This window comes from Mobula birostris, chromosome 1 (assembly GCF_030028105.1).
Source record: "Mobula birostris isolate sMobBir1 chromosome 1, sMobBir1.hap1, whole genome shotgun sequence".
In the NCBI taxonomy this organism is placed as follows: Eukaryota; Metazoa; Chordata; class Chondrichthyes; order Myliobatiformes; family Myliobatidae; genus Mobula; species Mobula birostris.
This window is the reverse complement of record NC_092370.1, coordinates 138,084,705-138,112,308: the sequence shown is the minus strand read 5'-3', so window position 1 is coordinate 138,112,308 and position 27,604 is coordinate 138,084,705. Positions and strand designations below refer to the sequence as shown.

At 41.8% G+C, this 27,604-nt stretch overlaps 1 protein-coding gene across 4 annotated transcripts in view; it reads left to right on the top strand.

The window, feature by feature from the left end:
- The window catches only part of neto1l (neuropilin (NRP) and tolloid (TLL)-like 1, like), a 292,908-nt gene that overhangs the window by 141,110 nt on the left and 124,194 nt on the right, over positions 1 to 27,604 (top strand). The window contains exon 5 of one of the 4 annotated variants that reach the window (XM_072273663.1): positions 21,250 to 21,604. The exons of the other annotated variants lie outside the window; for them this stretch is intronic. Within the exon in view, the coding sequence (XP_072129764.1) occupies positions 21,250 to 21,275 (26 nt within the window). The 3' untranslated portion in view covers positions 21,276 to 21,604. Of the gene's footprint in view, positions 1 to 21,249; positions 21,605 to 27,604 lie in introns of those variants that run through there. 4 annotated transcript variants of the gene reach the window in all.

Sequence of the window (27,604 nt, the reverse complement as noted above, 5' to 3'; positions counted from 1 at the left end):
TGTACATTTTCTCTGTTCTCTTTCAGATAGCAACAGTGGTCCATCTGGCCTTTCTCGACTGCTCTGCCATTTAATGTAATCATGCCTGATCTTCTAAATCCAGTAGCCTGTTCCAGTTTTCTCCCCAAATCCCTTGATCCTTGCAGACCTATGAAATTTATCATGCTTGTCAAGCATAGTTTTCTTTTCATTAAAACCACATTGATTTTGAATGTGATATAATTTTCTGAAAATCAGTTGCAGCTTCCCTATTAATAGATTGAAGAGTTTTCCCCACATGTTAAGTTCGGCTAGGTGACTGGTAACTATTTTCAATTACCATTATGACTACAACTGTTACTACTGTTACTGCTGTCACTGCTATTACTCTGCAATCTCTTGAGCCGGGTATGATGTTCACCTAAAAGGTCGCCTATTAGTGCTCCTCAGGAGGCTGAAGAGGACAATCTGAGATATTCATATTTTAGTGCAGTGTGGAAAGACTCGGTGGTGGTTGTGGTTCACAGTTGAAGCCAATCCGAGATCTACATATTTTAGTGCCGTGTGGACAACACTCGATGGTGGCTGTGGTTCGTGGACAACACTCGGTGGTGGCTGTGGTTCGTGGACAACACTCGGTGGCTGTGGTTCATGGACAACACTCGGTGGTGGCTGTGGTTCGTGGACAACACTCGGTGGCTGTGGTTCGTGGACAACACTCGGTGGTGGCTCTGGTTCATGGACAACACTCGGTGGCTGTGGTTCGTGGACAACACTCGGTGGCTGTGGTTCGTGGACAACACTCGATGGTGGCTGTGGTTCGTGGACAACACTCGGTGGTGGCTGTGGTTCGTGGACAACACTCGGTGGCTGTGGTTTGTGGACAACACTCGGTAGTGGCTGTGGTTCATGGACAACACTCGGTGGTGGCTGTGGTTCATGGACAACACTCGGTGGCTGTGGTTCGTGGACAACACTCGGTGGTGGCTGTGGTTCGTGGACAACACTCGGTGGCTGTGGTTTGTGGACAACACTCGGTAGTGGCTGTGGTTCATGGACAACACTCGGTGGCTGTGGTTCGTGGACAACACTCGGTGGTGGCTGTGGTTCGTGGACAACACTCGGTGGTGGCTGTGGTTCACGGACAACACTCGGGGGTGGTTGTGGTTCATGGACAACACTCGGTGGCTGTGGTTCGTGGACAACACTCGGTGGTGGCTGTGGTTCACGGACAACACTCGGGGGTGGTTGTGGTTTGTGGACAACACTCGGTGGCTGTGGTTCATGGACAACACTCGGTGGTGGCTGTGGTTTCTGGACAACACTCGGTGGTGGCTGTGGTTTGTGGACAACACTCGGTGGTGGCTGTGGTTCATGGACAACACTCGGTGGTGGCTGTGGTTCGTGGACAACACTCGGTGGCTGTGGTTTGTGGACAACACTCGGTAGTGGCTGTGGTTCATGGACAACACTCGGTGGCTGTGGTTCGTGGACAACACTCGGTGGTGGCTGTGGTTCGTGGACAACACTCGGTGGTGGCTGTGGTTCACGGACAACACTCGGGGGTGGTTGTGGTTCATGGACAACACTCGGTGGCTGTGGTTCGTGGACAACACTCGGTGGTGGCTGTGGTTCACGGACAACACTCGGGGGTGGTTGTGGTTTGTGGACAACACTCGGTGGCTGTGGTTCATGGACAACACTCGGTGGTGGCTGTGGTTTCTGGACAACACTCGGTGGTGGCTGTGGTTTGTGGACAACACTCGGTGGTGGCTGTGGTTCATGGACAACACTCGGTGGTGGCTGTGGTTCACGGTTGAGTGTTTTGATTGTTCAATCCTAGTTTGCAGCTGTGAAAGGGCTGATGAGATTAAGAGATATGGAGAGAGAGCTACTGGATTTAGACTACATTGAATGGCAATGCAGAGAGCAGTTGCCATTTGCTCTCTCTGGCATTATGGAGATCGCTGTCATGTAGCACAGCACCCTCTTAAGCGGATTTCCTCCAGGTGTATCTATTGACAGCAATGCCTTCCCAGTTTTTAGATGCAATGTTGAATTTTTTCAGGCTGATTTTGATGATATCTTTAAAGTGTTTCCTTTGCCCACCAAGGAATCGTTGACTTTCCTTCAACGGGGTGTACAAGATCTGCTTGGGGAGACTTGAGTTAGGCATTCAGATGATATGACCTGTCAATTGGAGTTGGTCTTGTTTATCGTGATAGAGTTCACATCCCTACATAATCTTGATCTAAAATGCTGGTGGAACGCAGTAGGCCAGGCAGCACCTATTGGAAGGGGTATCTTAAATCTCTTACTATTTCTTCTTTCAGTTAGTCCTGACGAAGGGTCTTGGCCCAAACCGTCGACTGTACCTCTTCCAGTAGATGCTGCCTGGCCTGCTGCATTCCACCAGCATTTTGGGTGCGTTGCTTGAATTTCCAGCATCTGCAGATTTCTTTGTGTTTGCGGTTATAATCTTGATCTGTAAGGAAAGAGTTAAATATGAATGCTCCTTGGCATGTACTCAAATAAAATGGAGGTCTGTGAGACAAAATGGTGTTGGCTTGGAATGGGAATGGAGAAAGTACAAGAGAACCAGCCCACAGCATTGTTCTGAGAAAGTTAAGTCTGCAGCCATAATAATGGAAAGTGTGAAAAATGTGTTTTTTTTTCTGGGAAGATGAGGTCATTGCGTAGCTGCAGCTACAAAATTCTTGTGAATATATGGGAAAGTCTGAGCATGAGGGGAGGAAGCAAGGGAGAGGGAGGAGGAGCGAAGGAGATGGAGTGAGAGGGGGAGTAAGGGGAGAGGGAAAGGGAGTAAGGGAGGGGAAGAGGGAAGTTTGTCGGCATTCTGCAAATCAGCTTGCTTAGCGGATGATAAGTACTAGATTGATGTCTGTACCTCTACTTCATTAACCAGTTGTTTTCCTTTTTGTATTGCATGTTTAACATAACTCTAACAAAGTGATTTGTGGTTTAACACAGCGTCTCCTTTGTTTGCAAATACGTATGCGAGTGCCTTTTGGTGAATGAGGAAAGAGCATAGAGTGAATTTTAAAAATACTCTTTTGCTACATGACCCTGTAAACTCCCTAGTGCCCACACTCTGTAACATCCAGAAGTATCTGATATTCTGATCTCTTGCTCATTAATGAGTTGAGCTGCTGAGCTATTGTGGCTACAATTCCCTCTGTTTGAGCTTTCAGTTCTCTTAACATCCTCTCCAAATTGCAACCTTGCTCCTCCTTAAAATCTGCATTTTTGGTCAATTGTTTGATCACTGACCTTCACAGATCCCCAGATAAATTCATGACCCCTTTCCCATAATGCATAATTGCTTTCTGGTTCTCATAATTCGAATAATTATGAAAGCAATTTTATAATTACCACCTCCATCCTCCAGAGGTGGAGAACCTGTAAGTGTTCCTCGTGTCCAGGATCTAAAGCAGGGGAAGACTCACAAAATCTGCAGTTCTTGTAAACACTTCTCACTTTGACTGATAGTGAACGCTGGAGCATTCCCATTTTGGGATTGGTGTACAGTGAATGGCTAGCTCCATTTTGCCCATTTGGCAATAAAATCAAATTCAAAATTGTTACGTTTGCACGGACTAAGAACAACAGTAGGGTTAGATGCAGGATGTACTGCAGACACTGGAAAGCTAGAGCAATACACACAACATGCTAAAGGAGCTCAGCAAGTCAGGCAGCATCTATGGACAGGAATAAACAATCCATGTTTTGGGCAGAGACCCTACATCAGGACTGGAAAGAAAGAGGAGGAGTCAGGGTAAGAAGGTGGAGGGTGAGGAGGAAGAAGTACAAGGTGGCAGGTGATAGGTGAAAATGCAAGGGGGGAGGGAGTGAAGTAAGGAGTTGGAATGTTGATTTGTGAAAGAGAAAAGGGCTGGAGAATGGGGAATCTGATAGCAGAGGACAGAAGACCATGGAAGAAAAGGAATGGGAGAGGATCACTAGAGGGAGGTGATGGTTAGCTAAGAAGAGAAGGTATGAAAGGAGAACAGGAATGGGGAGTGGTGAAGGAGAAGAGTGAGGGCATTTACTGGAAGTTTCAGAAATCAACGTTCATGCCATCAGGTTGGAGGCTACCCAGACAGAATATAAGGTGTTGCTCCTCCAAGCTGGTTGTGGCCTTATCACAACAGTAGAGGAGATTATGGACTGGCATGTTGGATTGGGAATGGGAAGTAGATTTGAAATGGGTGGCCACCAAGAAATCCCTAAATGTTTATTCTGAATCAAGTTATCCACGGTACACATTGGGCATCTTACAGTGCAGGAGCAACAAATCGAGCCTTTGAGAGAGAAACATGCACACTCAAAAGCCTGCACAGAAAGGAAGGGCCTTCCATGCAAAAAAAAAGGTACAGTAGATCCAGGACATCTTTAAGGAGTAATGCCTCAAAAAGGCAGCATCCACCATTAAACGCCCCCATCACCCAGGTCATTCCTTGTTCTCGTTGCTACCATCGTGGAGGAGGTACAGGGGGCTGAAGGCGTAAACTCAGTGTTTCAGGAACAATTTCTTCCCCTCTACCATCCAATTTCAGAATGGACATTGAACCCATGAACACTACCTCACCACATTTTTTAACTTCTATTTTTACACTACTTAATTCATTCAACTGTTATATATATATAAATAGTTGAATTAATATATATATTTACTGTAATTCACAGTTTTTTTTTCAATTATTATGTATTCCATTGTGTTGCTGCCATAAAGACACAGATTTCATGATACATGCTGGTGATATTAAACCTGATTCTGATTCTGATTTACCGAGCAATCAATGAGCTACGTTCTTGCAATTGACCCGATAATGCGTCAAAAATTGCTGCCATTCTATTAGGAAGAAGTTCATTGTCTAAAGTTTCTTGGTGATTCAGCTATTGAGTTGATGCATCAATGTAATTAACATTGTATTGTGCTTTAAAATCATGGCAAAAGTTGAAATGTTCACATTGTACCCTTTTCGTACATCCTTTATGTCAATACCCTTGACAAAAACGTTCCAACACTGTTAGCACTGCCTGAACAAATCAATGGCAATTGTGGATTTCTTGACTTGACAGAAGGTTCCTCACCATAGCCACTTATACAGAAAAGTAATGGCTTTAAGTGAGCCCTTAGTCATCTAGTATTACTGTGATTTATGACTCTCTTGTGAATCTGAATCACATGAATGTGTTTGGTCTTCACAGTTTCAAATTACTTCTCAGTTGTCCTTTTCCTGCTCTACTGTCATTGGAAGCTTCGGTATACATATCTCTGAAGCACTGTATGCCTGATTCATTATTTCTCTCAAAAGGTCACAATAGAAGTTTGACAGGGCGTTCGCTTGTGCTGCATCATCACATGAGTCAAGGGCAAGGACAGGAAAAAGGAGGCATGGTGTATGAACCATCATGGTTACAACCCACTGACATTTGCCAGTAATCAGTCAACTTTAACATCAATGACTGAGCATCAACAACATTTTAGAACATAGTATTCCAAAAAATTGCATTTCTCTGTGCTAAAGAACATCCTCTTCATTTCAGAGCCAACCCTTTATACTAAGAATATACTCAGTGGTTACAGATCCTCCAAGTGGATGCAACAGCTTTTTGGAATGTATCCAGTCAATACCTCACAGTGTTGTATCAAAATCATCTCTCAGGCTTCTACATTCTACTACAACATAAAATCAAGGATGTAGTGCTGACTGCACTTCGAGTATTCTGAGCAATTTATTTATTTATTTATTGAGATCCTTGTTGCTTGTATTATTTAAGTAGTTGCTCAATTTGCGCTAACCACAGGGCTCTAGTTTTATGAATGTTACTACCTATCGCCGTTTCACTCAGCCGAGCCAACGATGTTCTTTTAGAATTATTATGAGTAAACTCTCATCGCTGTCTCTACATCAGAGTCTGTCTGTCCTCTGCACTTGGGCTCCAATATTTCCAGGTCATATTGTGAGAGCAGGACCCTGCAATTAGCACTAATCAGTCATCTGCTTAAACGATAGAAGTAACATGGAATCCCTGAGCCGATCAAAATAAACTTGACAAGCCTAAACAGAAGGCACCAGGAGACTGCATTACAAAGATGGAGTGATTTGAGAAAAACAAAGGAAAATCTAAACGATTAATGTCTCTCTTTAAACAACAATTAACCAACGAGGTTTCTAGGTGCTCTAAAAACCTCAGAGCCCAACACTCTCTGGCGCCCCACACAGGCACGACAAACTCATTACACCCAGGTGGAGTGGATGTGGGGAAGGTGTTTCCTATGGTGTAGGAGTCTAGGGACAGAGGTGGAACTCATTACCACCGATGGCTGTGGAGGCCAAGTCATTGGGTATATTTAAAGCAGGGAACTTAAAACACAGAGCTTAGAATGGTACAGCACAGGAACAGGCCATTCACCCCATAGTGTTGTGCTGAACCAGCTAAAAAGCTAATCAAAAACACCTAAACACTAATCCCTCTTACCTACACCATGTCCATATCCCTCCATCTCTCTGATATCCATGTGTCTATCTAAACATCTCTTAAAAGCCTGTAATGTATTTGCTTCTACCACCATACCAGGCAGCCTATTCCAAGCATCCACCACTCCCTGAGTAAAAAACTTACCCTTTACATCCCCTTTGAACCTATCTCCTCTCACCTTCAATGCATGTACTAAGGTATTAGACATTTCAACGCTGGGAAACAGATTTGCTCTGTCCACTTTGCTATGCCTGTCATAATCTTGTAAACCTCTATCAAATCTCCCCTCAGCCTCTGGCGCTCCAGAAAAAATGACCCAAGTTTATCCAGCCTCGCATGATAGTATGTGCCCTCTAAATCAGGCAGCATCTTGGTAAACCTCTTCTGCACTTCTCTATGGCCTCAAAATGCTTCCCAGTGTGGGGTGACCAGAACTGTATGCCACATCCCAGACATGGCCTAGCCAGAGTTTTATCAAGTTGCAACATAACTTCCTGACTTTTGAACTCAGCATCTCGACTAATAAAAGCAAGCATTCCATAAGCCTTCTTGACCACCTTATCGACCTGTGTAGCCACTTTCAAGGAACTATGAACTTGAATCCCAAGATCTCTCTGCTCAGCAACACTGTTAAGGGTCTTGCCTTTTACAGTGTACTGTCTCTTTGCATTTGCCCTAGCAAGGTGCAACACCCCACATTTGTCTGGGTTAAGCTCCATCTGCCATTTCTCTGTCTATATCTGCAACTGATCTGTATTGTGCTGTATTCTTTGCCATTCTTCTACACTGTCCACAACTCCACCAATCGTGGTTTGAGGTTGATATGTTCTTGATTAGTCAGGATGTCAAAGGTTCTGGTGAGAATATAAGAGTGTGGGATTGAGAGGGATAATAAATCAGCCATGATGGAATAGCAGAGCAGATGTAATAGGCCGAGTGGCCTAATTCTGCTCTTATTTTTCATGGTCTATGTTCTGGTGCTGTTATGGTGGTCAGAGTTAAAGAGATAAAGCATAGAAACAGGCTCTTTGGCTCACTGGCACTACCAGGATCATCAAATGCTTGGTTTTGCATTAATCCCACCTTCCTTCACTATCCCTGTGTTCCCATCAACTTTGTGAGATTCAACCATTCACCCATATTGGAAGCATTTGAACTCTCTGTGTTTATGGGCTGTTGAAAGTGCTATGTGCATACAAAGTCACCAAACAAACACCGACGATCAGGATCAATCCCAGGGTAACGGCGATCAGGATTGATCCTAGAGTGATCGCTCTGGATTGATCCCAGAGTGACCGATCGGGATGAATCCCAGGGTGATCGCTTGGGATCGATCCCAGGGTGATCGCTTGGGATGGATCCCAGGGTGATTGATCAGAATCGATCCTAGAGTGATCGATCAGGATTGATCCCAGGGTGATGGAGCTGTGGGTCTACCAGCTCTACCAGCTGCAGCAGGGCGTCATTTTCAATATCCAACAGGACAACTTTTTCAACCTTGGAACCAGGTCTGTAAGTCTGGGCTGCTCTGACTTAAACACAAATACACCTTTCTTATGGTGCTGAAACAAAAATTGAACTTAGTATTTTAAGTGGGTGTGAAATTTCAAGAACATTTCTAGTATTGGCTTCTACTATTGTCACAACAAGAAGGAACATACCATTTGCCTTTCTTACTGCCTGTCTTCCCTGATGTTGAGATGCATCATAAGATGTGCTGGGACACATCATCAGTATCGATGGGTGTTTTGGGTCTTTCTGCATCAGACCCAGCCAGCATTGATCCATGGGTCTTACCTCTTGATCCATAGCATGTTTATTTATTATGAAGTAGCGCACTGGGATCCTTCCTGTACCTCAGCATTTCCATTCTTCCAGTATTTACTGTGACGCCAAACCAAGCTATTGGACGATTGATGCTAATGAGAGAGATAAGAGAGACAATGGAGAAACATTCAAAATGCTAATAAGAGAGGAGAGAGGAATTAACAGAAAAGAAACACAATTCAGAATATTGACAGACCGGTTGCTTTGAACCTGAACTGTTTGAAGTTCGATGGACAGGTGATACCCCAGCAGGGGATAAAAAGAGCAGGTTCGCTAAGGCATGAGACACCACGAGATCACGAGATAACGAAACCCTGGAAAGAGCAGTGTGCCCCCACAAGTGGTGGGGGTTTGGAGGTCCGGTTCGCAGGAACCGACCATAGGCTCACAGGGTGTAAAGGTACGATTGGTGGGAACCTGGTGTGTGTGTCCGCCCTTGCCTGGGTGCTGGGTTCACCACGGAAGAACGGTCATATTCGGAACGGAGGGGTCACAGTCGGTGACCACAGCGGGATAGAAGACATCAAAAAGGGTCTGCCCGAAACCAACTGCGAAGATACCAAAGGTCTGCCTGAACCAAATTTTATCCCCACTCTCTCTCCCTCTCTCTCTCCAACGGTACAACAGCGATTACTGCGAACTGTACTAAGCTGAACTGAACTCTGCGTCACTGTAAGACTGATCATTTTACCCCTAGACTGCGATAGAGCTTGGTTGATTCCTATTCCCCTAGTTCTGTGTATAGGTGTGTAATATCATTGCTAACCTATTACATTTATATCCTTCCGATTAGAGCACTGTATTATTTGCTTCTTTAATAAAACTTTATTAGTTCCTAGTAATCCAGACTCCAACAAGTGTTCCATTTCTGGTGGTTTGGCAACCCAGTTACTGGGTACGTAACATAAGAAATATCTACTTTCCTTTTCTTGATATTAGCAGGAATAACTTCACATTTATTTCTTATCAAGCTGTGTCATATTTGCTGCCACCAAATTGATTGTGATTGTTCAGAAGCGTAGGTAATTCTGGAAGGTCCATCACCAGTATATCTGCTGCTTTTGCTGAGCTCTGGCTTGCAGGCTGTTAGGTCCAGAAGATTAATTAGTTTTTGACTCCTTCATTTCTTCCAAACCTTTCCTAACTTTCACTAATAATAAAATCACCATTTGTGTTTCTGCTGTGGTTATTATTGCTTCTGCAGTAATGGAAGGTGAAAGATTGCGTTTATTCATCTATCACCTTTTTCCAGACCACTCCAGATAACTTACTGAATTTGTTTCCTCTTCCCACCGCTACTGCCAATCAGAACACTGTCATTTCATCCCTACTCTATTACTTTAATCCTGTTTAATCTTCCAGATGCATGTTAAGAAAAATACCTTACTTCCAGATCCAGGAATGACCTTCTAATGCCTTCATCATTAAAACCAAATTTCTAGTTCTCCTGTGCATTTTTGTCAAGTAAACCCCAAGATGAATTCCTGTAGCATAGCCATGAACAAACTCATATAAGCTTTGTCTTGGGAAAGGAGAAACAAACTTAACATTTTCAGCTTTGATTTGAGAAATGCTTTTTATAGTCAAAATAAATTTTATTCATAACAAAAAGAATAACCCGTGCAAAGTCTTTTCATTCTGTACACTTATCGTCAATGTTTTGAAAACTGTCCTGTTACATTCCTGCACATCAATACCACTCATGACTTGGGCAAAATTAAAGATTAAGAATGATAGCAACAACCTCAAACCACTAGAACAGGTGCACTAGAATTTCTAGGCATTTGTCTGATCATTATCACATTATTGTTTATGGGAGTTCACTGTACGTAAAGAAAAAAGAACATCCACATTTCCTACATTATAACAAGCATTTTGCTGTTTAAGAGTCTCATTAGCTTGAAAGAGCACAGTGACATTCTAGAAGGGGGCTGAAAGTCATCACATACTGCCTTCTTACTGCTACCACCGGGAAGGAGTTACAGGAGCCTTAGGACCCACACCACCAGGTTCAGGAGCAGTTATTACCCTTCAACCATCAGGCTTCTGAACCACTGTGGATAACTTCACTCACCTCAATACTGAACTGATTCCACAACCTATAGACTCACTTTCAAGGATTCTGCAACTCATGTTTCCAGTGCTTGTTTGTTATTTATTTATTTATTTATTTATTTGCCCATTTATTTATTTATTAATACACCCATTTATTTATCTTTCTATTATTCATTATCATTTTACTATATATCTGCTACTTGTCTTCTTTTGCACATTGAAATTCTTTGTGTGCAGTTTTTCATTGATTCTATTGTATCTTGTTCTGTCATGAATGCCTGCAGCAAAATGAATCTCAGCATCATACATGGTGACATATATGTGCCTTGATAAACAAATTACTTTGAACTTATAAATTTGAAGATTAATGCAAATCTCTCATTTCCTTTATTATTGCCAAGGTGTTTATTGAATTTTAAAGCACTACCTGAAGCGTTTACTATGATTATTTTAATACCATGATCATATTGGTCAAGCATTATGAGAAGAACAACTATTTGTCACTGTTTAAAGATGCATCCTTTTTCAACATGTGAGCCTGACAGGAAAAGGACAGCTTCATACATTTAAATTTGTTCGTGATCTTGTAACAGTTGTTGATCATACTATTTTTTCCTACCATCTCCCCAGCAGTGACAGCTCCGGATATTATTATTCATTTATACCGTGACAAAAGGCACGCCAAACACTTTGAAAGTACTTTATTATAATTTATTCCACGGCAGGAAATAAAAGTTCAACAAACAAAATAGTGCTTCAGTATGTTCAATTTACTACTGACGCATTAGAATGCTGTAAAATTCTGCATTATTGTCAGGATGATGGGGTTGTAGCCATCAGAATAATGATCAGGTACAAAAGGAATAATAATTATCACAATAAGGAATGTTGAAAAGCATGCATAATAAATAGCTAGAATATGTTGAAGAGCATGTGTAATAAATAGCTAGAATACGTTGAAGAGCATGCGTAATAAATAGCTAGAATATTTATAAGTCAACTTATACTAAAATATTTGATTTTTAAAAGACCATCTGTTTAAGAGGAAAATAGATATTGTTGGTTACAATGCTCATGGTACCTTGAAATCATGAGATTCCTCGATTCAATTCAAACACTGAGCTGTCACAATGAAAAATAGTTCTGTAGTTTTCCTAGCAGGGAGATGTGTGACACCCTTCACCTTGGTGGGAATTCTGCTTGCTAAGGGTTTACCAAGTATACTAGAGTGACTTTTACCATATCTCCCCCAGGACATGCATGATTAGTAGCTGACAAACATGGGAGTGAAAGAAACTGTGACAAGGATGATATAGCTGCTTGGGATGGCTGCACTTTTTGAAGGAGGATTTTTCATTAATGATAATTAAATTCTCTGCTTATCTCCCTTGGCAATCAGATACAGAAATATATATGGCATTTGAGTTTAAGTATTGAACACGTGATCCATGTCTTATTTTTTTTCCCTAATTATATGATTAGCATATTACTTGTGCTTACCTGTCAGCTATTTCCAGTGCATCTTCTTCCATTTCTCAGTCACCATTTGACCTTGTCAACATCACTGAGCTTCGAGAGATTGCGCTTCAGAACAGCCCTGTCATTCTGCTCAATGAGGTTTTCTTTGCTCTCACCAAGAGTTAACCATTGATGTATTTTGCTTCATAGTTATGCAATGCCAAGGAAGCCAAAAGTCTACAAAAAGTGGTGGATACAGCCCAGCCCATTACAGGCAGAGCCCTCCGCACTTTTGGGTACATTTAAAAGGAGACTTGCCACAAGAAATCAGCGTCCATCGTCAATGACCCCCATCATATAGACCATGCTGTCTTGTCATAACCAGCATCAGGCAGGAGATACAGGAGCCTTAGGTCCTACACCACCAGATTGAGGAACTGTTTTTGTTGTCTGGTCATTAAATCAAGACTGACTCTTCATGACCTCATGGACTCCTGCACTCAAGCCCTCTTATTGCGAGCTGCCTCTCTAAGATCCCCCAAGGTCAAGTGCATTGCCTATCCATCATCGTCTCTGCTGTCCTCTCCTTCTTTTACCTTCTGCTTTACCTAACATGAGAGTCTTCTCCAAGGAATCCTGTCTCCTCATGATGTGGCCAAAATATTTGAGCTTTTGTCGCATAACAAAGCCTCCTAGTGAGCAGTCTGGCTGTATTTCTTCAAGTATTGACTTGTCGGATCTTCTTGCTGTCCAACGAACTCTTAACACTTTCCTCCAGCATCCACGTTCACAGGCATCAATTCTTTTTTTTATTCAGCCTTACTAATAGTCCAGCTCTCACAGCCATACATCACAACTGGAAATGCCAGAGACTTGACTATACGGGTCTTTGTAGACAATATTATGTCTCTGATCTTCAGTATTTTATCTAAATTTGCCATTGCTGCCCTCTCTAGAAGTAAGTGCGGTTTAATTTTGTGGCTGCAGTTATCATCTATAGAAATCTTTGAACGGAGGAAGACAAAATCTATCACTGCTTCCACTTCCTTTCCATTTATTAGCCTGAGGTTAATGGGGCTGGTTGACATCATCTTGGTTTTCTTAATATTGAGCAACAAGCAGGCTTTTGCACTTCCTTCTTTCAATTTGAACAGAAGCTTCCTCACATCCTCCTCACTTTCAGCCATTAGTTCGTCCCGCTCCCTCCGGATGAACCGGACCTGGTGGCATCTAGATTCATCGTCACCAAGGAGGACGTTAGAAGGGCCTTCCTGAAGATAAATCCAAGGAAGGCGACAGGCTCAGATGGCGTCCCAGGACAGGATCTCTGGGCCTGTGCAAACGAGCTAGCTGGAGTGTTTGCTGACATCTTCAACTGCTCCTTGCTTCAGTCTAAAATCCCCTCATGTTTTAAGAAGGCAATGATAATCCCAGTGCCGAAGAAGAGCAAGGTGGCATGCCTGAATGACTATCAACCTGTGGCTCTGACATCAATTGCTATGAAGTGCTTCCAGAGATTGGTTATGGAACACATCAACCACAGCCTACCATTCAACCTCAACACTTTGCAATTCGCCTACCGGAGCAACAGGTCAACGGCAGATGCCATCTCTCTGGCCCTACATTCCTCCTTAGAACACCTGGAGAATAAAGAGGCATATGTAAGGCTCCTTTTCATTGACTACAGCTCTGCCTTTAATACCATCATTCCAAATAAACTGATTCCTAAACTCCGGAACCTGGGCCTTAGCACTCAGATCTGCAGCTGGATCTTCAACTTCCTCACAGACAGGACCCAGGCTGTAAAAATAGGGGACAAGCTCTCCTCTACAATCACTCTGAGCACCGGTGCCCCACAAGGCTGTGCACTCAGCTCCCTGCTGTACTCACTGTACACCCATGATTGTGTAGCCAAACTTCCATCGAACTCAATATATAAGTTTGCTGATGACACAACAATCTTGGGTAATGATGAGTCTGAGTACAGAGAGGAAATTAAGAACCTGGTGGCATGGTGCGAAGACAATAACCTATCCCTCAACTTCAGCAAGACGAAGGAATTGGTTGTTGACTTCAGAAGGAGTAGCGGACCGCACGACCCCATCTACATCGGTGGTACGCAGGTGGAACAGGTGAAAAGCTTTAAATTCCTCGGGGTCAATATCACAAATTACCTGACTTGGTCCAACCAAGCAGAGTCCACTGTCAAGAAGGCCCACCAGCACCTTTACTTCCTGAGAAAACTAAAGAAATTTAGCCTGTCCCCTAAAACCCTCACTAATTTTTATAGATGCACTGTAGAAAGCATTCTTCTAGGGTGCAGCACAACCTGCTATGGAAGTTGTCCTGCCCAAGACAGGATGAAGTTGCAGAAGATCGTGAACACAGCCCAGCACATCACACAAACCAATCTTCCATCCTTCGACTCACTTTACACCGCACGCTGTCGGAGCAGTGCTGCCAGGATAATCAAGGACACGAGCCACCCAACCAACACACTTTTCGTCCCTCTTCCCTCCGGGAGAAGGCTCAGGAGCTTGAAGACTCGTACGGCCAGATTTGGGAACAGCTTCTTTCCAACTGTGATAAGACTACCGAACGGATCCTGACCCAAATCTGGGCCGTACCCTCCAAATATCCAGACCTGCATCTCGTTTTTTTTTGCACTACCTTACTTTCCATTTTTCTATTTTATATTTATGATTAATCATTTAAATTTTTAATATTTACTATCAACTTGTACTCCAGGGAGCGTGAAGTACAGAATCAAATATCGCTGTGATGATTGCACGTTCTAGTATCAATTGTTTGGCGACAATAACGTATAAAGTTAAGTGAAGTAAAGTAGTATCATCTGCATATTTGTGGTTAATACGTCACCTGGCAATTTTGATTCCAACATTTGAGTCCTGTAGACCAGCATTCCTCATGATGTTTTCAACATAATGGTTAAATAAGTAGGGTGACAGTATGCAGTCTTGTTCCACTCTTTTCCCATCAGGCTCCTGAACCAATATGGATAACTTAATTCACTTCAACTCTGGACTGTTTCCACAACCTCCAGGCTCATTTTCAAGGCCTCTACAACTGATGTACTCAATATTAATCAATGAATGAATTAAGTTTTTTACGCAGAGAGTGCTGAGTGTGTGGAGTGGGCTGCTGGCGGCGGTGGTGGTGCAGATTTGAAAGGTGGTGGGAGGGGAGAGAGAACCACCAGGTGATAGGTGAAACTTGGAGGGGGAGGGATGAAGTAAAGAGCTGGGAAGTTGATTGTTGAAAGAGACAGAAGGCCATGGAAGAATGAAGAAGGTGGGGGGGGAGGAGCACCGGAGGGAGGCGATGGGCAGGCAAGGAGATAACATGTGAGAGGGACAAGGGGATGGGAAGTGGTGAAGGGCAGTGATGTGGAGGCATTTCTGGAAGTTTAAGAAATCAACGTTCAAATATGAACATATGAGGAACATTTGATGGCTCTGGGCCTGTTCTCACTGGAGTTCAAAAGGATGACAGGCAGTCTCATTGAAACCTATTGAAAACCCTAGATAGAATGGACGTGGAGAGGATGTCCACTATAGTGGGCCACAGGAACGGAGGCCACAAACTCAGAATAGAAGAATGTTCCTTTAGAACATAGATAAGGAGGAATTTCTTTCATCAGAGGGAGGTGAATATGTGAATTCAATGACACAGGCGGCTGTGGAGGTCACGTCATTGGGTATATGTAAAGCAAAGGTTGACACTTTCTTGAGTAGTCAGGGCGTCAAAGGTTATGGGGAGAAGGCAGGAGAATGGGACTGAGAGGGACAATAAATCAACCATGATGGAGTGGTGGAGCAGACTTGTGGGGGAACGACTGTCTTAATTCTGCTCCTATAGCATATAGTCTGAAGGGAATCAGTGTGCACTTTTGATCTGACGTCACTGGTGCTATTTTAATGCATCAGCTAATTCTTTCCTTTCAAAATATGTGGCCAGTACAGGGCTCAGCATTGTCTGCCTCAAACTAGCAGCGTTTAAAAGCATCACCTATTATTTGCCGATGAATCAACAGGTAACTTACTCCTATTCCTTAAGTATTTTTGCAAGCGTGTGGTGCTTTCTAGAGATGTTTCAGGTGACAGGAGTTGTCAGAAAGTGATATGGGAAATGCTGATGGAGTCTTCCGTTCAGATAAGTTGCTCTGGAATATGGAACACTCCTCTTCCAAATGGCAAACATTAAGTAGGAGAAGCTAAGCTCTAAGAAGGAGGAGGCAGAGAGGAATGTACGAGAGGTTAAGTGAGTCAGCTTTCCGGTGGGAAATCTGAGGAAGTATGGACTCCATAATAAGACCATAAGACAAAGCAGCAGAAGTTGGCCATTTGGCCCTTCGAGTCTGCTCCGCCATTTTATCATGAGCTGATCCATTCTCCCATTTAGTCCCACTCCCCCACCTTTTCACCATAACCTTTGATGCCCTGGCTACTCGGATACCTATCAATCTCTGCCTTAAAAACACCCAATGACTTTGCCTCCACTGCCGCCCGTGGCAACAAATTCCATAGATTCACCACCCTCTGGCTAAAAAAATTTCTTTGCAACTCTGTTCTGAATGGGCGCCTCTCAATCCTTAAGTCATGCCCTCTCGTACTAGACTCCCCCATCATGGGAAACAACTTTGCCACATCCACTCTGTCCACGCCTTTCAACATAATGAAGGAAAAGATGCTATCGTAGAGTTAGCAATCAGCTGACCAGAACTTCAGAGCATCCACTTTGTTCAAGAATCCTGAACTTCTGATCGGTGAGGCAGGTGAAAGCTGGAGTCCAAGGCGAACGGCAGGCTCATGACTGTTCGACCCACTCCCATGCATGAGCAGTCTCCTCTCAGTCTTTGGATATCTGCTCACTCCTCCACTGTGGAATGCTATACTGTTTCCTGAGTCTGGTTCACATATAGAACCTCAGGTCTTTCTCTTTTAGACTTGAAATTGTCTAACTGATGCTGACTAATCACATTATTGGTCCTGTACTGAAGTGACCAGCCAGTAAATGCTATGGTTAGCAATCAGTTGGATAATGCAGTTGTTATAAATTATTCGGTTGGCAGTTCAATGAAACACTGAAATGCCTGAGCCTACTGGACTAATCCCCGCCCCGTGCTTTTCACTGACTGGTTTCTCATAGGGAAAAGAGGCTCACTAATGCACCCTTTCAATTTAGCTAAGCCTTTGCATTGCTGAACCTTACCAGATTGTCCAAAAAACTTATTAGTCATGTTCTTTTAAACAGATGATAAGATTTGGTTATTGATACAGAATGATTCACAAATCTAGTTCTTTACAGCCGCTAAAAGGTTTGGCATGGATGAGAAGTTTTGTGTCACATTTAAATGGCAGCCATCAGCTTGACACCAGGGTATCAAATCTATTTGTAGTAAGTGGTATCAAATCCATCCAGGCAGCACTCCAATATCTCGCATGGCTTCCACTGCAATTGAGGACTGAGCTCTGCGCACACACAAAGCTTGCCTCTCTGTAATTTCAACTTTTAGAAGGGAATTAATATTCTTCTGTACATTGAAATCAATTTCAGGTCAGATTAGAATGGAGAATAGGAGGAATTTTTTCAGCTTGAGAGTGGTGAATCTGTGGAACTCGTTGCCACAAGTGGCTATGGAGGCCAAATTTTTGGGTAGAGTGCCGATATAAAGCATTCACGCCCCCCCCCCCGGAAGTTTTCGAATTATATTGTTTTACAACATTGAATCACAGTGAATTTAATTTGGCGTTTTTTTTGACACTAATCAATAGAAAAAAGACTCTTTAGTGTCAAAGTGAAAACAGATCCCCACAAAGTGATCTAAATTAATTATAAATATAAAATACAAAATAATTGATTGCACAAATATTCACCCCCTTTTATATGAAACATTAAATTACCACCGGGGCAGCCAATTGGTTTTTGAAGTCACATAATTAGTTAAACGGAGATCACTGTGTGCAGTCAAGGTGTTTCAATTGATTGTGGTAAAAATACACCTGTATCTGAAGGTCCAACTGCTGGTGAGTCAGTATCCTGGCAAAAACTACATCATGAAGACAAAAGAACACTCCAAGCAACTTCACAAAAAGGTGACTGAAATGCATGTCAGGATATGGATACAAGAAAATTTCCAAGTTACAGTTGGAGTAGTTAAGTCAATCATCAAGAAACGGAAAAGAATATAGCACAGCTGTAAATATGTCTCGAGCAGGCAGTCCTCAAAAACAGAGTGACCGTGCAAGAAGGGGACTAGTGAGGAAGGCTACCAAGAGACCTATGACAACTCTGGAGGAGTTACAAGCTTCAGTGGCTGAGATGGAAGCAAATAAGTATATAACAACTGTTCCCTTAGTGCTTCATCAATGGCAGCTTTATGGAAGACTGGCAAAGAGAAAGTCACTGTTGGGGAAGAAAAACTCACGTGGAATCTCAACTTGAGTATGGCGGAAGGTATGTCAGAGACTCTGAAGTCAGCTGGAATGAAGGTTCTATGGTCTGATGAAATTGAACTTTTTGGCTTCAGACTACATGCTATATTTGGCATAAGTACAACATCAAAGATGCACCACTCCTACTGTGAAGCTTGGTGGTGGTCTCATCATGTTGTGGGGAGGCTTCACTGCTGCAGGCCCCAGAAGGCTTGTGAAGGGAGAGGGTAAAATGAATGCAGCAAAATACAGGGGAATCCTGGAGGAAAACCTGATGCAGTCTGCAAGAAAACTGCGCCTTGGGAGAAGATTTGTTTTCCAGCAAAACAATGACCCCAAGCATAAAGCCAAAGCTACAAAGGAATGGTTTATAAACAACAAGGTTAATGTCCTGGAGTGGCCAAGTCAGAGTCTAAACCTCAATCCAACTGAGAATTCATGGTTGGACTTGGAAAGGGCTGTTTACTTATGATCCCCATGAAATCTGACAGAGCTTGAGCAGTCTGGTAAAGAAGAATGGGGAAAAATTGCAGTGTCCTGATGTGCAAAGATGATAGAGACCTATCCACACAGACTCAAGGCTGTAATTGCTGCCAAAGGTGCATCGACTAAATACTGACTTGAAGGGGGTGAATACTTATGCAATCAATCATTTTGTATTGTATATTTGCAATTAATTTAGAGATACTTTGTAGAGATCTGTTTTCACTTTGACATGAAAGAGTCGTTTTCTGTTGACTAGTGTCACAAAAGCCAAATTAAATCCACTGTGATTCAATGTTGCAAAACAATAAAACATGAAAATTTCCCGGGGGCGGGGTGATACTTTTTATAGGCACTATATATTTAAGGCAGAGTTTGATCATTAGTCAGGACATGGAGGGATACGGGGAGAAGGTAGGAGATTGGGGCTGAGAGGGAAAATAAATCAGCTATGATGAAGTGGTGTAGCAGACTCACTGTGTCTTATGGTCTTAAAGGATGCTGGGAATGCAAAAGGAACATTTTCTTCAGCAGTTACCAACATATGTTTTTACTTAGTGACAGACTTGAGCTAAGATGGACCACCTGTAGGGTGATGGTTTTTAGTTTCCCTTGCAGGAAGTATTTTCTCTTGTAAAGAGACTGTATTGTTAAAAAAAAACAAGCAAACCGTATTTCTCAAAGATTCAAATTATATTTATTATCAAAGTATATCTGCAGAATATCAAACCTATATGTAGTAAGTGGTAGCAATTCCATCCAGGTAGCACTCCAATATCCTGCACGGTTTCCACTGCAGCTGAGGACTGAAGAAGTGAAAGAAGTAGATTTGTGAACTGTCTGAAGGATGTCACCCATGATCATGTTGTTCGCTGGCACCATCTTCTTCTGGAACTTCTCCTTTTCAAAATGAAGTAGTAAAGAGCCTTGCTTAGAACTTACTAAAGTAGGAATTTGTGTTAGCATGCGGTATATTCCATCTTGGAAAGCTATGAGATGGAACCCAGCACGAAAGATGAGGCTTGATGTGCTGTGTGCTATATTAAGGTCTGCTTATCTTAAATGGTTTTAAGGTTTGCATTGCACACAGTGTGTGTTATTTCACCTCGAGTGGACTCCATAATGTTTGTTCGTAATCTTCTAATATTGACCATGTCACTGCTGATCAGAACAAAGTTGGTAAATGTCTATACTATATTAGGACACAATCTTGTCCAAGCTTGGTAACTATCCATATTATATTATGAAATGATCTTGACCAAGCTCGGTAACTCTCTATATTATATTACAACATGATCTTGTCCAAGCTTGGTAACTGTCTATATTATATTACAACATGATCTTGTCCAATTTGGTAACTGTTTATATTTTATTAAGACACGATCTTGTCCAAGCTTGGTAACTGTCTATATTATATTCTGACACGATTTTGTCCAAGATTGGTAGCTGTCTATGCTATATTACGACACGATTTTGTCCAAGCTTGGTAACTGTCTATATTATATTACGACATGATTTTGTCCAAGATTGGTAACTGTCTATATTATATTATGACATTGAAAGCTCCTCGTTGCTTGGAGTTTTGGCATTTTATCTCTTTAGCTACATCCACAGGTTATGGACTATGTTCTGGTGATCTTATTGAAGAACAAATTCAAATATGTATTTTAGACCACTTGGGGGAAAAATACAGTAGATCTGAGCAATAATTTAGAATATTAATTTTATTTGCCATGTTGCACAATCAACAGAAACAAAAATGGTAAAACAAAGGAGAGTTGACTAGATAGAAATGTGAAAGATAATGAGAGCCATAGATCAAGTTGATTAGCTTGAAACTATTTCCCAGGGCAGAAATGGCCAATACGAGGGGCATAATTTTTAGGTGGTTGGAGGAAAGTATAAGGGGTAAGATTTTTACATGGAGAATGGTGGTTGCATGGAATGCTCTGCTTGGGAAAGTGGTAGAGGCTGATACATTGGGGGGGGACATTTAAGAAACTCTTAGATAGGCACAGGGATAATAGAAAAATAGAAGGTTATGCAGGAGGGAAGGATCAGATTAACTATAGAATAGGTTGGCATAACATTGTTTGCCAAAGGGCCTGTCCTGTACTGTAACATATTATGTTTTGTAACTTCAAAATATTAACCTAATTCAAAGGAAAGCATGAGAGTCCAAGAATGCAGGTCAAACACTGAGCTTAATTGAAGGGAGGAGCGCATGTATCACATGGTAGCGTGGAGACGTATGCAATTAATGTATTTTTAATATAACCTGTAACTAATTATTTAAACAAAGAATACTTTATCAAACTATATATATATGTGTGTGTCTATATATATATGTACATACGAACAAGATTACTCTAATATACCTTAAATATTAAATGCACAACATAATGTTGTATGTTTTATGCTCTAAATGTTGTGGTCAGTGTGTCTGGATTAGTTAACCTTAAAGCCATTGCTTTCTTGATTTCAGTATCATCTGTCACTCCGGTCTCATGACACTGCAGCACCTGTGACCTGGAACTCTCCTCTGCTGACCAGTAATTACCCATCATCCAATACTCCTAAAGCAGATTGTCCAGTCATCACTTCATTGCTGTTTCTGGGAAAGTGGCTGCTTGCACTTCATATTCTGTATCAGTGATTAAACTTCATAATTACTTCATCTGTTTTACTTTGCTTGAGGACATTTGTAGGTCATGCAACATTTCCGTAAGAATATACAGTTCTACATATAACCATCCAGTATCTGTTTTAGTAATTAGCTGGGAAATATGACAGTAGAACCCTTGTTAGATATATTCAGGAAATATGATTTTACATCTCCAACTATGTACATTTTTCTTTATAAAAATGAGCAAGTCTGCAAGAGTGCCCAAAAAAATGAAAGACAGTTAAATGTTAGAACCCCAAAGCCCCCCCTCCCCAGATCTCCCCTCCCATGCATAAGCAGCAGTGAGGCAATGACTACCCGTCCGTCCGGTAATTCGACATACCACAGGCTCTGTCTTGCAGCTGCTGCTACTGTATGATCCAGAATCTCAGGAGGGGAAGACCCCGAGTCCTCGGCTTTGCTTGTTACTTGGCAGCCAGGGTGGGGTCGAAGCGCTCGGCAGAGGATGGTGCTCGGTGTCGGAGGGCCAGTTGGAGGCTCGAAGTTTTCGGACGGACTCAGTGTCGGCAGTGGTTGGGTGCTTCCAGGGTGCTGCATCGGCAAGTTTGCGGTACTGGAGGTTCATGGCAGGGAGAGTTTCTCCCTTCTACCCTCTGCGTGAGATGATGGGGCTATCGGGACTTTGAGACTTTCTTTTACCGTGCCCATGGTCTGCTCTTTATCAAATTACAGTATTGCTTTGCACTGTTGTAACTATATGTTATAATTATGTGGGTTTTGTCAGTTTTAGTCTTGGTCTGTCTTATGTTTCTGTGATATCATACTGGAGGAACATTGTATCATTTCTTAATGCATGCATTTCTAAATGACAATAAACGAGGACTGAGTGTCCTTATAATCTAAAAATCTAAAAATCTAAAATCTCTCTCTCCCTAATAAGGGAACCATTTGATTTGCACAATAAAGGATGTCTAGATTTTCTACCAATAGATTGCCAGACTAATGCATTTCTTTTGTTTTTAGCTTGCCACACTGCAAAAATGTACATATTTATTGAATACATCAAAACGAGATCAACCCTGAGCTTACCCAGGAAAATTCACCCATGATTTCTTAGACCATAAGACATTCTTCTTGCTGAATCCTTCATCTTTCTCTTGGCAAAATGAGCAACTCATTAAGAAGTCTTCAAGCATAACAGTAAAAGAGAATGAGGCAATGAAAAATAGAAGCAAATTAGGAAGGTAGAAGAAGAAGAATTACAGGGGGATGCTGATACCTCAGTCAGGAATGGAAGAGGGGGATAACTAAATGGTTCCTACAATATGTGCAGTGTTTTCTTCCAGCTCAGACAGCAAGAATCTCTACAGGGCAGGGCAGAGGTGCATGACCAAGGTCTGATCCTGACTGAGGTGCTGGTTGTATGGAGCTTGCATGATTTCCCTGTGAATGCGCATGTTTCCCCAATGCACACCAGGTTTTCTCCTCCCACAACCCAAAGGCAAGCTGTTTGATAGGTTGACTGGCTGTTGCAAATGGAAGTGGGTGCTCAGAGAATCAGGAACAGAGGTGAAGGTGGGGGAATGAGTTGGTAAGTACATTGGAGAGAGTACGCTACAGGATAATAAGTGAGGGGAGTTTATAACCAGAGGGGCACAGCCTCAGAACAAGGATGTCCTTTAGAACAGAGATAAGGAGGAGTTTTTTTTTTGCCAGAGGGTGGTGCATCTGTGGAATTCATTGCCACAGATGACTATGGAGGCCAAGTCATTGGATATATTTAGAGCAGAGGTTGATAGGTTCTGGATTAGTAAAGGTGTCAAAGTTTACAGGGAGAAGGCTGGAAAATGTGGTCGAGGGGGATAATAAATCAGCTATGATAGAATGGCAGAGAAGACTCAATGGGCTGAATGGCCTGATTCTGCTCGTATGTCTTATGATCTAAATAAGGGATAAAATTGACAGTATTCTACTGTGAGTTTATGTAGACTCAGAAAGCTAAATGCCCTTTTATATCTAATAAATAAAAAATATGAATATTTTCCGATGAATCTTGTATCAGGAAAAAAAACTAAAGTGAATGAAAATTGTACAAGCTGAAGCAGCATTTAGATTGGAATCACCATGATAAAAATAAAGCCATAACCTTGACTAAAAAATCGGAAAACAGCCACAATATTATAGCAGTTAGACTGAAACTTGAGATGTTAAATGATGAATAATTGTTGCCAAATATTGATGTAGATAGATTAGCAGTGGGAAATACTTAAAACTGTGCTTACCAAGTCCAGAAGAAATAATCTTTTAATAACCGTGAAGAGACTAAACACTCAAGAATACGTGTATAAGTGTAAAGATATATTTATGAAGAGGTCTACTTTATACTTACAGGAAGTCCACAGGCAGGAAGAATACCAGAAGATTAGGAACAAAGTTAAAAAATAAAAGTCAAAAGAGCAAATCAGATTATGCTAGGAATTTATACAGGCCATCAAGACAATTATGTCTTGTGAACAATAATGGAGCTAATTAGGTTCTGGCTTAAAAAGAGCTCATTCCATCACTTTCTAAGAGTCACACACAAAATGCTGTAGGATCTCAGCAGGTCAGGCAGCATCCATGGAAATGAATAAAGAGTGTGCTGTGCTTCTGGTCCCCCTGGAGTATTTGAGATTCGGTGAACAAAAAACTTTTTCTCAGCTCCACTCTAATACCTTTTATCATTTGGAGCCCTCCTCCCCGCTATTATTATCCTTTCTATTGCAAAAGGGGCCTTCTTAATCATCCTGTCTCAGCTGAAAAGTTCAGATCAACATTCCCTCAATTTTATTTGCTCCAGAGATATCAACCCAAGCCTTTCATCATAGCCACAGTGTTCTATCTCTTACAACGTACTGACAAATGTCCTTTTCATTATCTCTGGTTCTATCAATGCAAAATCAAAGCATATAAAGTAAAGCAATGAAATATTCTGCCATAAACAATTTAGTCTGGAATGGTTCACTAAGAGATAGGACAAAAGAACTGGCAATCTCAATGAAACAGGTGCAATTTGGAATAATATTGATGCTTCATTATCTGTCATCGTGACAGGCGAACGTGACCTGGAAAAGGCACAGTTACAAGTGATTTAATAGTAATTAAATTAAAAAAAGCAGAAATATTAAATAAACTAAAATTCAGATACATGTACATGTTTTAATTAGAAGTCATAGAACTAAGAGAGGTATTCTAAAATATATCTAATCCTCTGAACTTCCATTATTTATGACAGTGCCAGTAGTGTTATACTGCTGCCTATTTAACTGTATGATGTATATGCTCTTTATGTCAATTTATACATTTATAGAATTATTTTTATATTATTACCTATTAAAATTTGGGTTAAGAATTTATGTGCTGCATGAGATATATGTACTGTTTAGCACCGTGGCCCCAGAGGAACAATGTTTCATTTAGCTGTATACATGGGTACGGCTGAATGGCAATAAACTTGAACTTGAACTAATAATTCATCAGAAGTTGCCAAAGAGCATGTAGCACAGTGAAAATTTCAGCTATATATGACTTGTGGTGTGCTGCAGGGTCCGTGTTGGGTGCCTGGTTATTCATTATGTTATGTAAACGATTTGAATGCAGGATGCATCAGGTTTGATCAGTGCATTTGTGGATGGCATAAAATTAAAGCTGCTCTTGACAGTGAATAAAGTTATCGTAGATTACAGGGGTGGAGGGGGTGGGGAGGTTGATCAGTTAGGATACTGGGCTGAGGCATAGCAAATGGCAAGTGTGAGGTGAAGCATTTTGGCAAGTCAAAGCAGTGTAGTGTGAATGGTAGGGCACTTGGGAGTGTAATAGAACGGAGGACCAAGGACTTCAAGTGTATAGTTTGTTGAAAGCGCTGACACAGGTAAACAGGGGGGTGTAAAAGTTATTCCGCAGTTGACGGGTGGGGTTGCACCTGAAGTATTGTGTACAGTTTTTGTCACTCTCTCATAGGAAGTACAGCATGTGCTTAGGCTAGAAAGACAGCAGACAGATTTACAAGGCTATTGCCAAGATTAGATGGCCTGAGCTGTAGGGAGACGTTGGCCAGGCTAAGTCTTTATTGCTTAGAGCACTGGAAAATGAATGGTAACCTTAAAGAAGTATTTAAAATTATGAGAGGCAAAGGTAAAGTGTCAATTCCCAGCAGCATACTATCAGCAAATTTGAATATATATTATACTCGATCCTTTTTAAATCATGGTACAGATTGTGAACAACCAGACCTCTAGTATTTCACTCCTTTCATTATCGCCTTCCAAAGCAAAAATAACCTTTTATTTCTAATCCCCAATTTTGTCTAATAATCTCTTGTCTAACATCTTATCAAGATACCTTGAAAGTCCAAGTACATCCTACTAACTGTTGACCCTAATCCATATGGACAATTACAACCTCAAAAAACTTGGATCGGCCCTTCTGCAAGGTTTCAACCCAGAACATCATCTGTTCCTTTCTAAAGATGTGGAAGTCTGCAGATGCTGGAAACCAAAGCAACACACACAAAATGCTGAAGGAACTCAGCAGGTCAGGCAGCGTCTAAGGAAATGAATAGATAGTTGATGTTTCAGGTGGAGACCTGTCTTCAGCACTGAAAAGGAAGGGGGAGGACGCTGGAATAAAAAGATGCTGCTCGACTTGCTGGATTCCTGCAACAGGCTATTGGTTGCTGTAAAATATTGGTTCAATTTTAATGGAATTTCTTTATTTCTATGTAATTTCTGTCTCAGTTGGTGAGGGCCCCCACATTAACTTTAGCTAATTTCCTATTTGCATTTATATGGATAATTTTACAGTCAGCTTCCCTGTTTCTTACCGAACTATTATTGGATTCATTTCTCCCTTTCCATATTAGTGCCTTGTCACTCCCTTGTTGAATTCTGAGCTTTTTTTTCCAGCCTCAAGATTTTTGTGTTTTGTGATAGACCTTTCCTTGTGATCAAAAACTATCATTAATTTCTTTGTTAGCTACAGCTGGGACATTTCCCTATTGGCAACTTTGCATGAAAGTGATGTATAGTGCTTGTAAATCATGTGTTAATTACTTTAAGTGTTAGTCATTACTGGTTTGCTATCACTCTTTTAAATATGTTCTCACATCTAGCAGAACCAGTTCATGACTTCATGGTTTTCTTTACTTAGATTTAAGACTTGATTTCAGATTGAGCTAAATCATTGCAATATATCAGGAGGTCCAGAATACAAGAGCAAGAATGTGATGCTAGGCTTTAAAAGGCACTGGTGAGGCATCACCTTGAGTATTGTGAACTTATCTTAGAAAAGTTGTGCTGGCATTGGAGAGGGTCCAGAGGCGATTCACAAGGATGATTCCTGAAATGAAAAGTTTGATGGCTCTGGGTCTGTACTCGCTGGAATTCAGAAGGATGACGGAAGATCTCATTGAAACCTTTCGAACGTTGAAAGGCCTAGACAGAGTAGATGTGCTAAGGATGTTTCCCCTGGTAGGAGAATCTAGCACAAGAGGGCACAGCCTCAGGATAGAGGGGCGCCCTTTCAAAACAGAGATGCAGAGAAATTTCTCTAGCCAAAGGGTGGAGAATTTGTGGAATTTGTTGCCACAGGCAGCTGTGGAGGCCAGGTCACTGGGTGTATTTAAGGCAGAGATTGATAGGTTCTTGATTGGACATGGCATCAAAGATTATGGGGAGAAAGCCGGGAACTGGGGTTGAGGAGGAGATAGAAAAAAGGATCAGCCATGATTGAATGGCGGAGCAAACTCAATGGCCTAATTTTGCTCCTGTGTCTTATTGTCTTAATATATCAAAGCATATCTCAATACAGGAGAAGGGAGCTTACAACTGTGCTTGTATCAGCAGACTGTAGTGAATTCTAGCCTCATTCATTCATGGCATGGGTGCCAGAGTAGCAATGCAGTTGCCACGATGCAATTGCAGCTCGGGATGTCGGATTTCGCAGCTCATCCTGGCATTCTCAATAAGGAGTCTCCATACATCCTCGCCGTGGAATGTGTGGGTTTCCTCTGAGTACTCTGTTACCTCCTATAGTCCAAAAGACGTAGTGGGTAGGTTAATTGGTCATTGTAAATTGCACAATGATTAAGTTAGGGTTAAATCGGGGGGTTTCAGGGTTGCGGGGCAGCGCAACTCAAAGGGGTGGAAGTTCTATCCGCACTGTATCTCTAAATAAA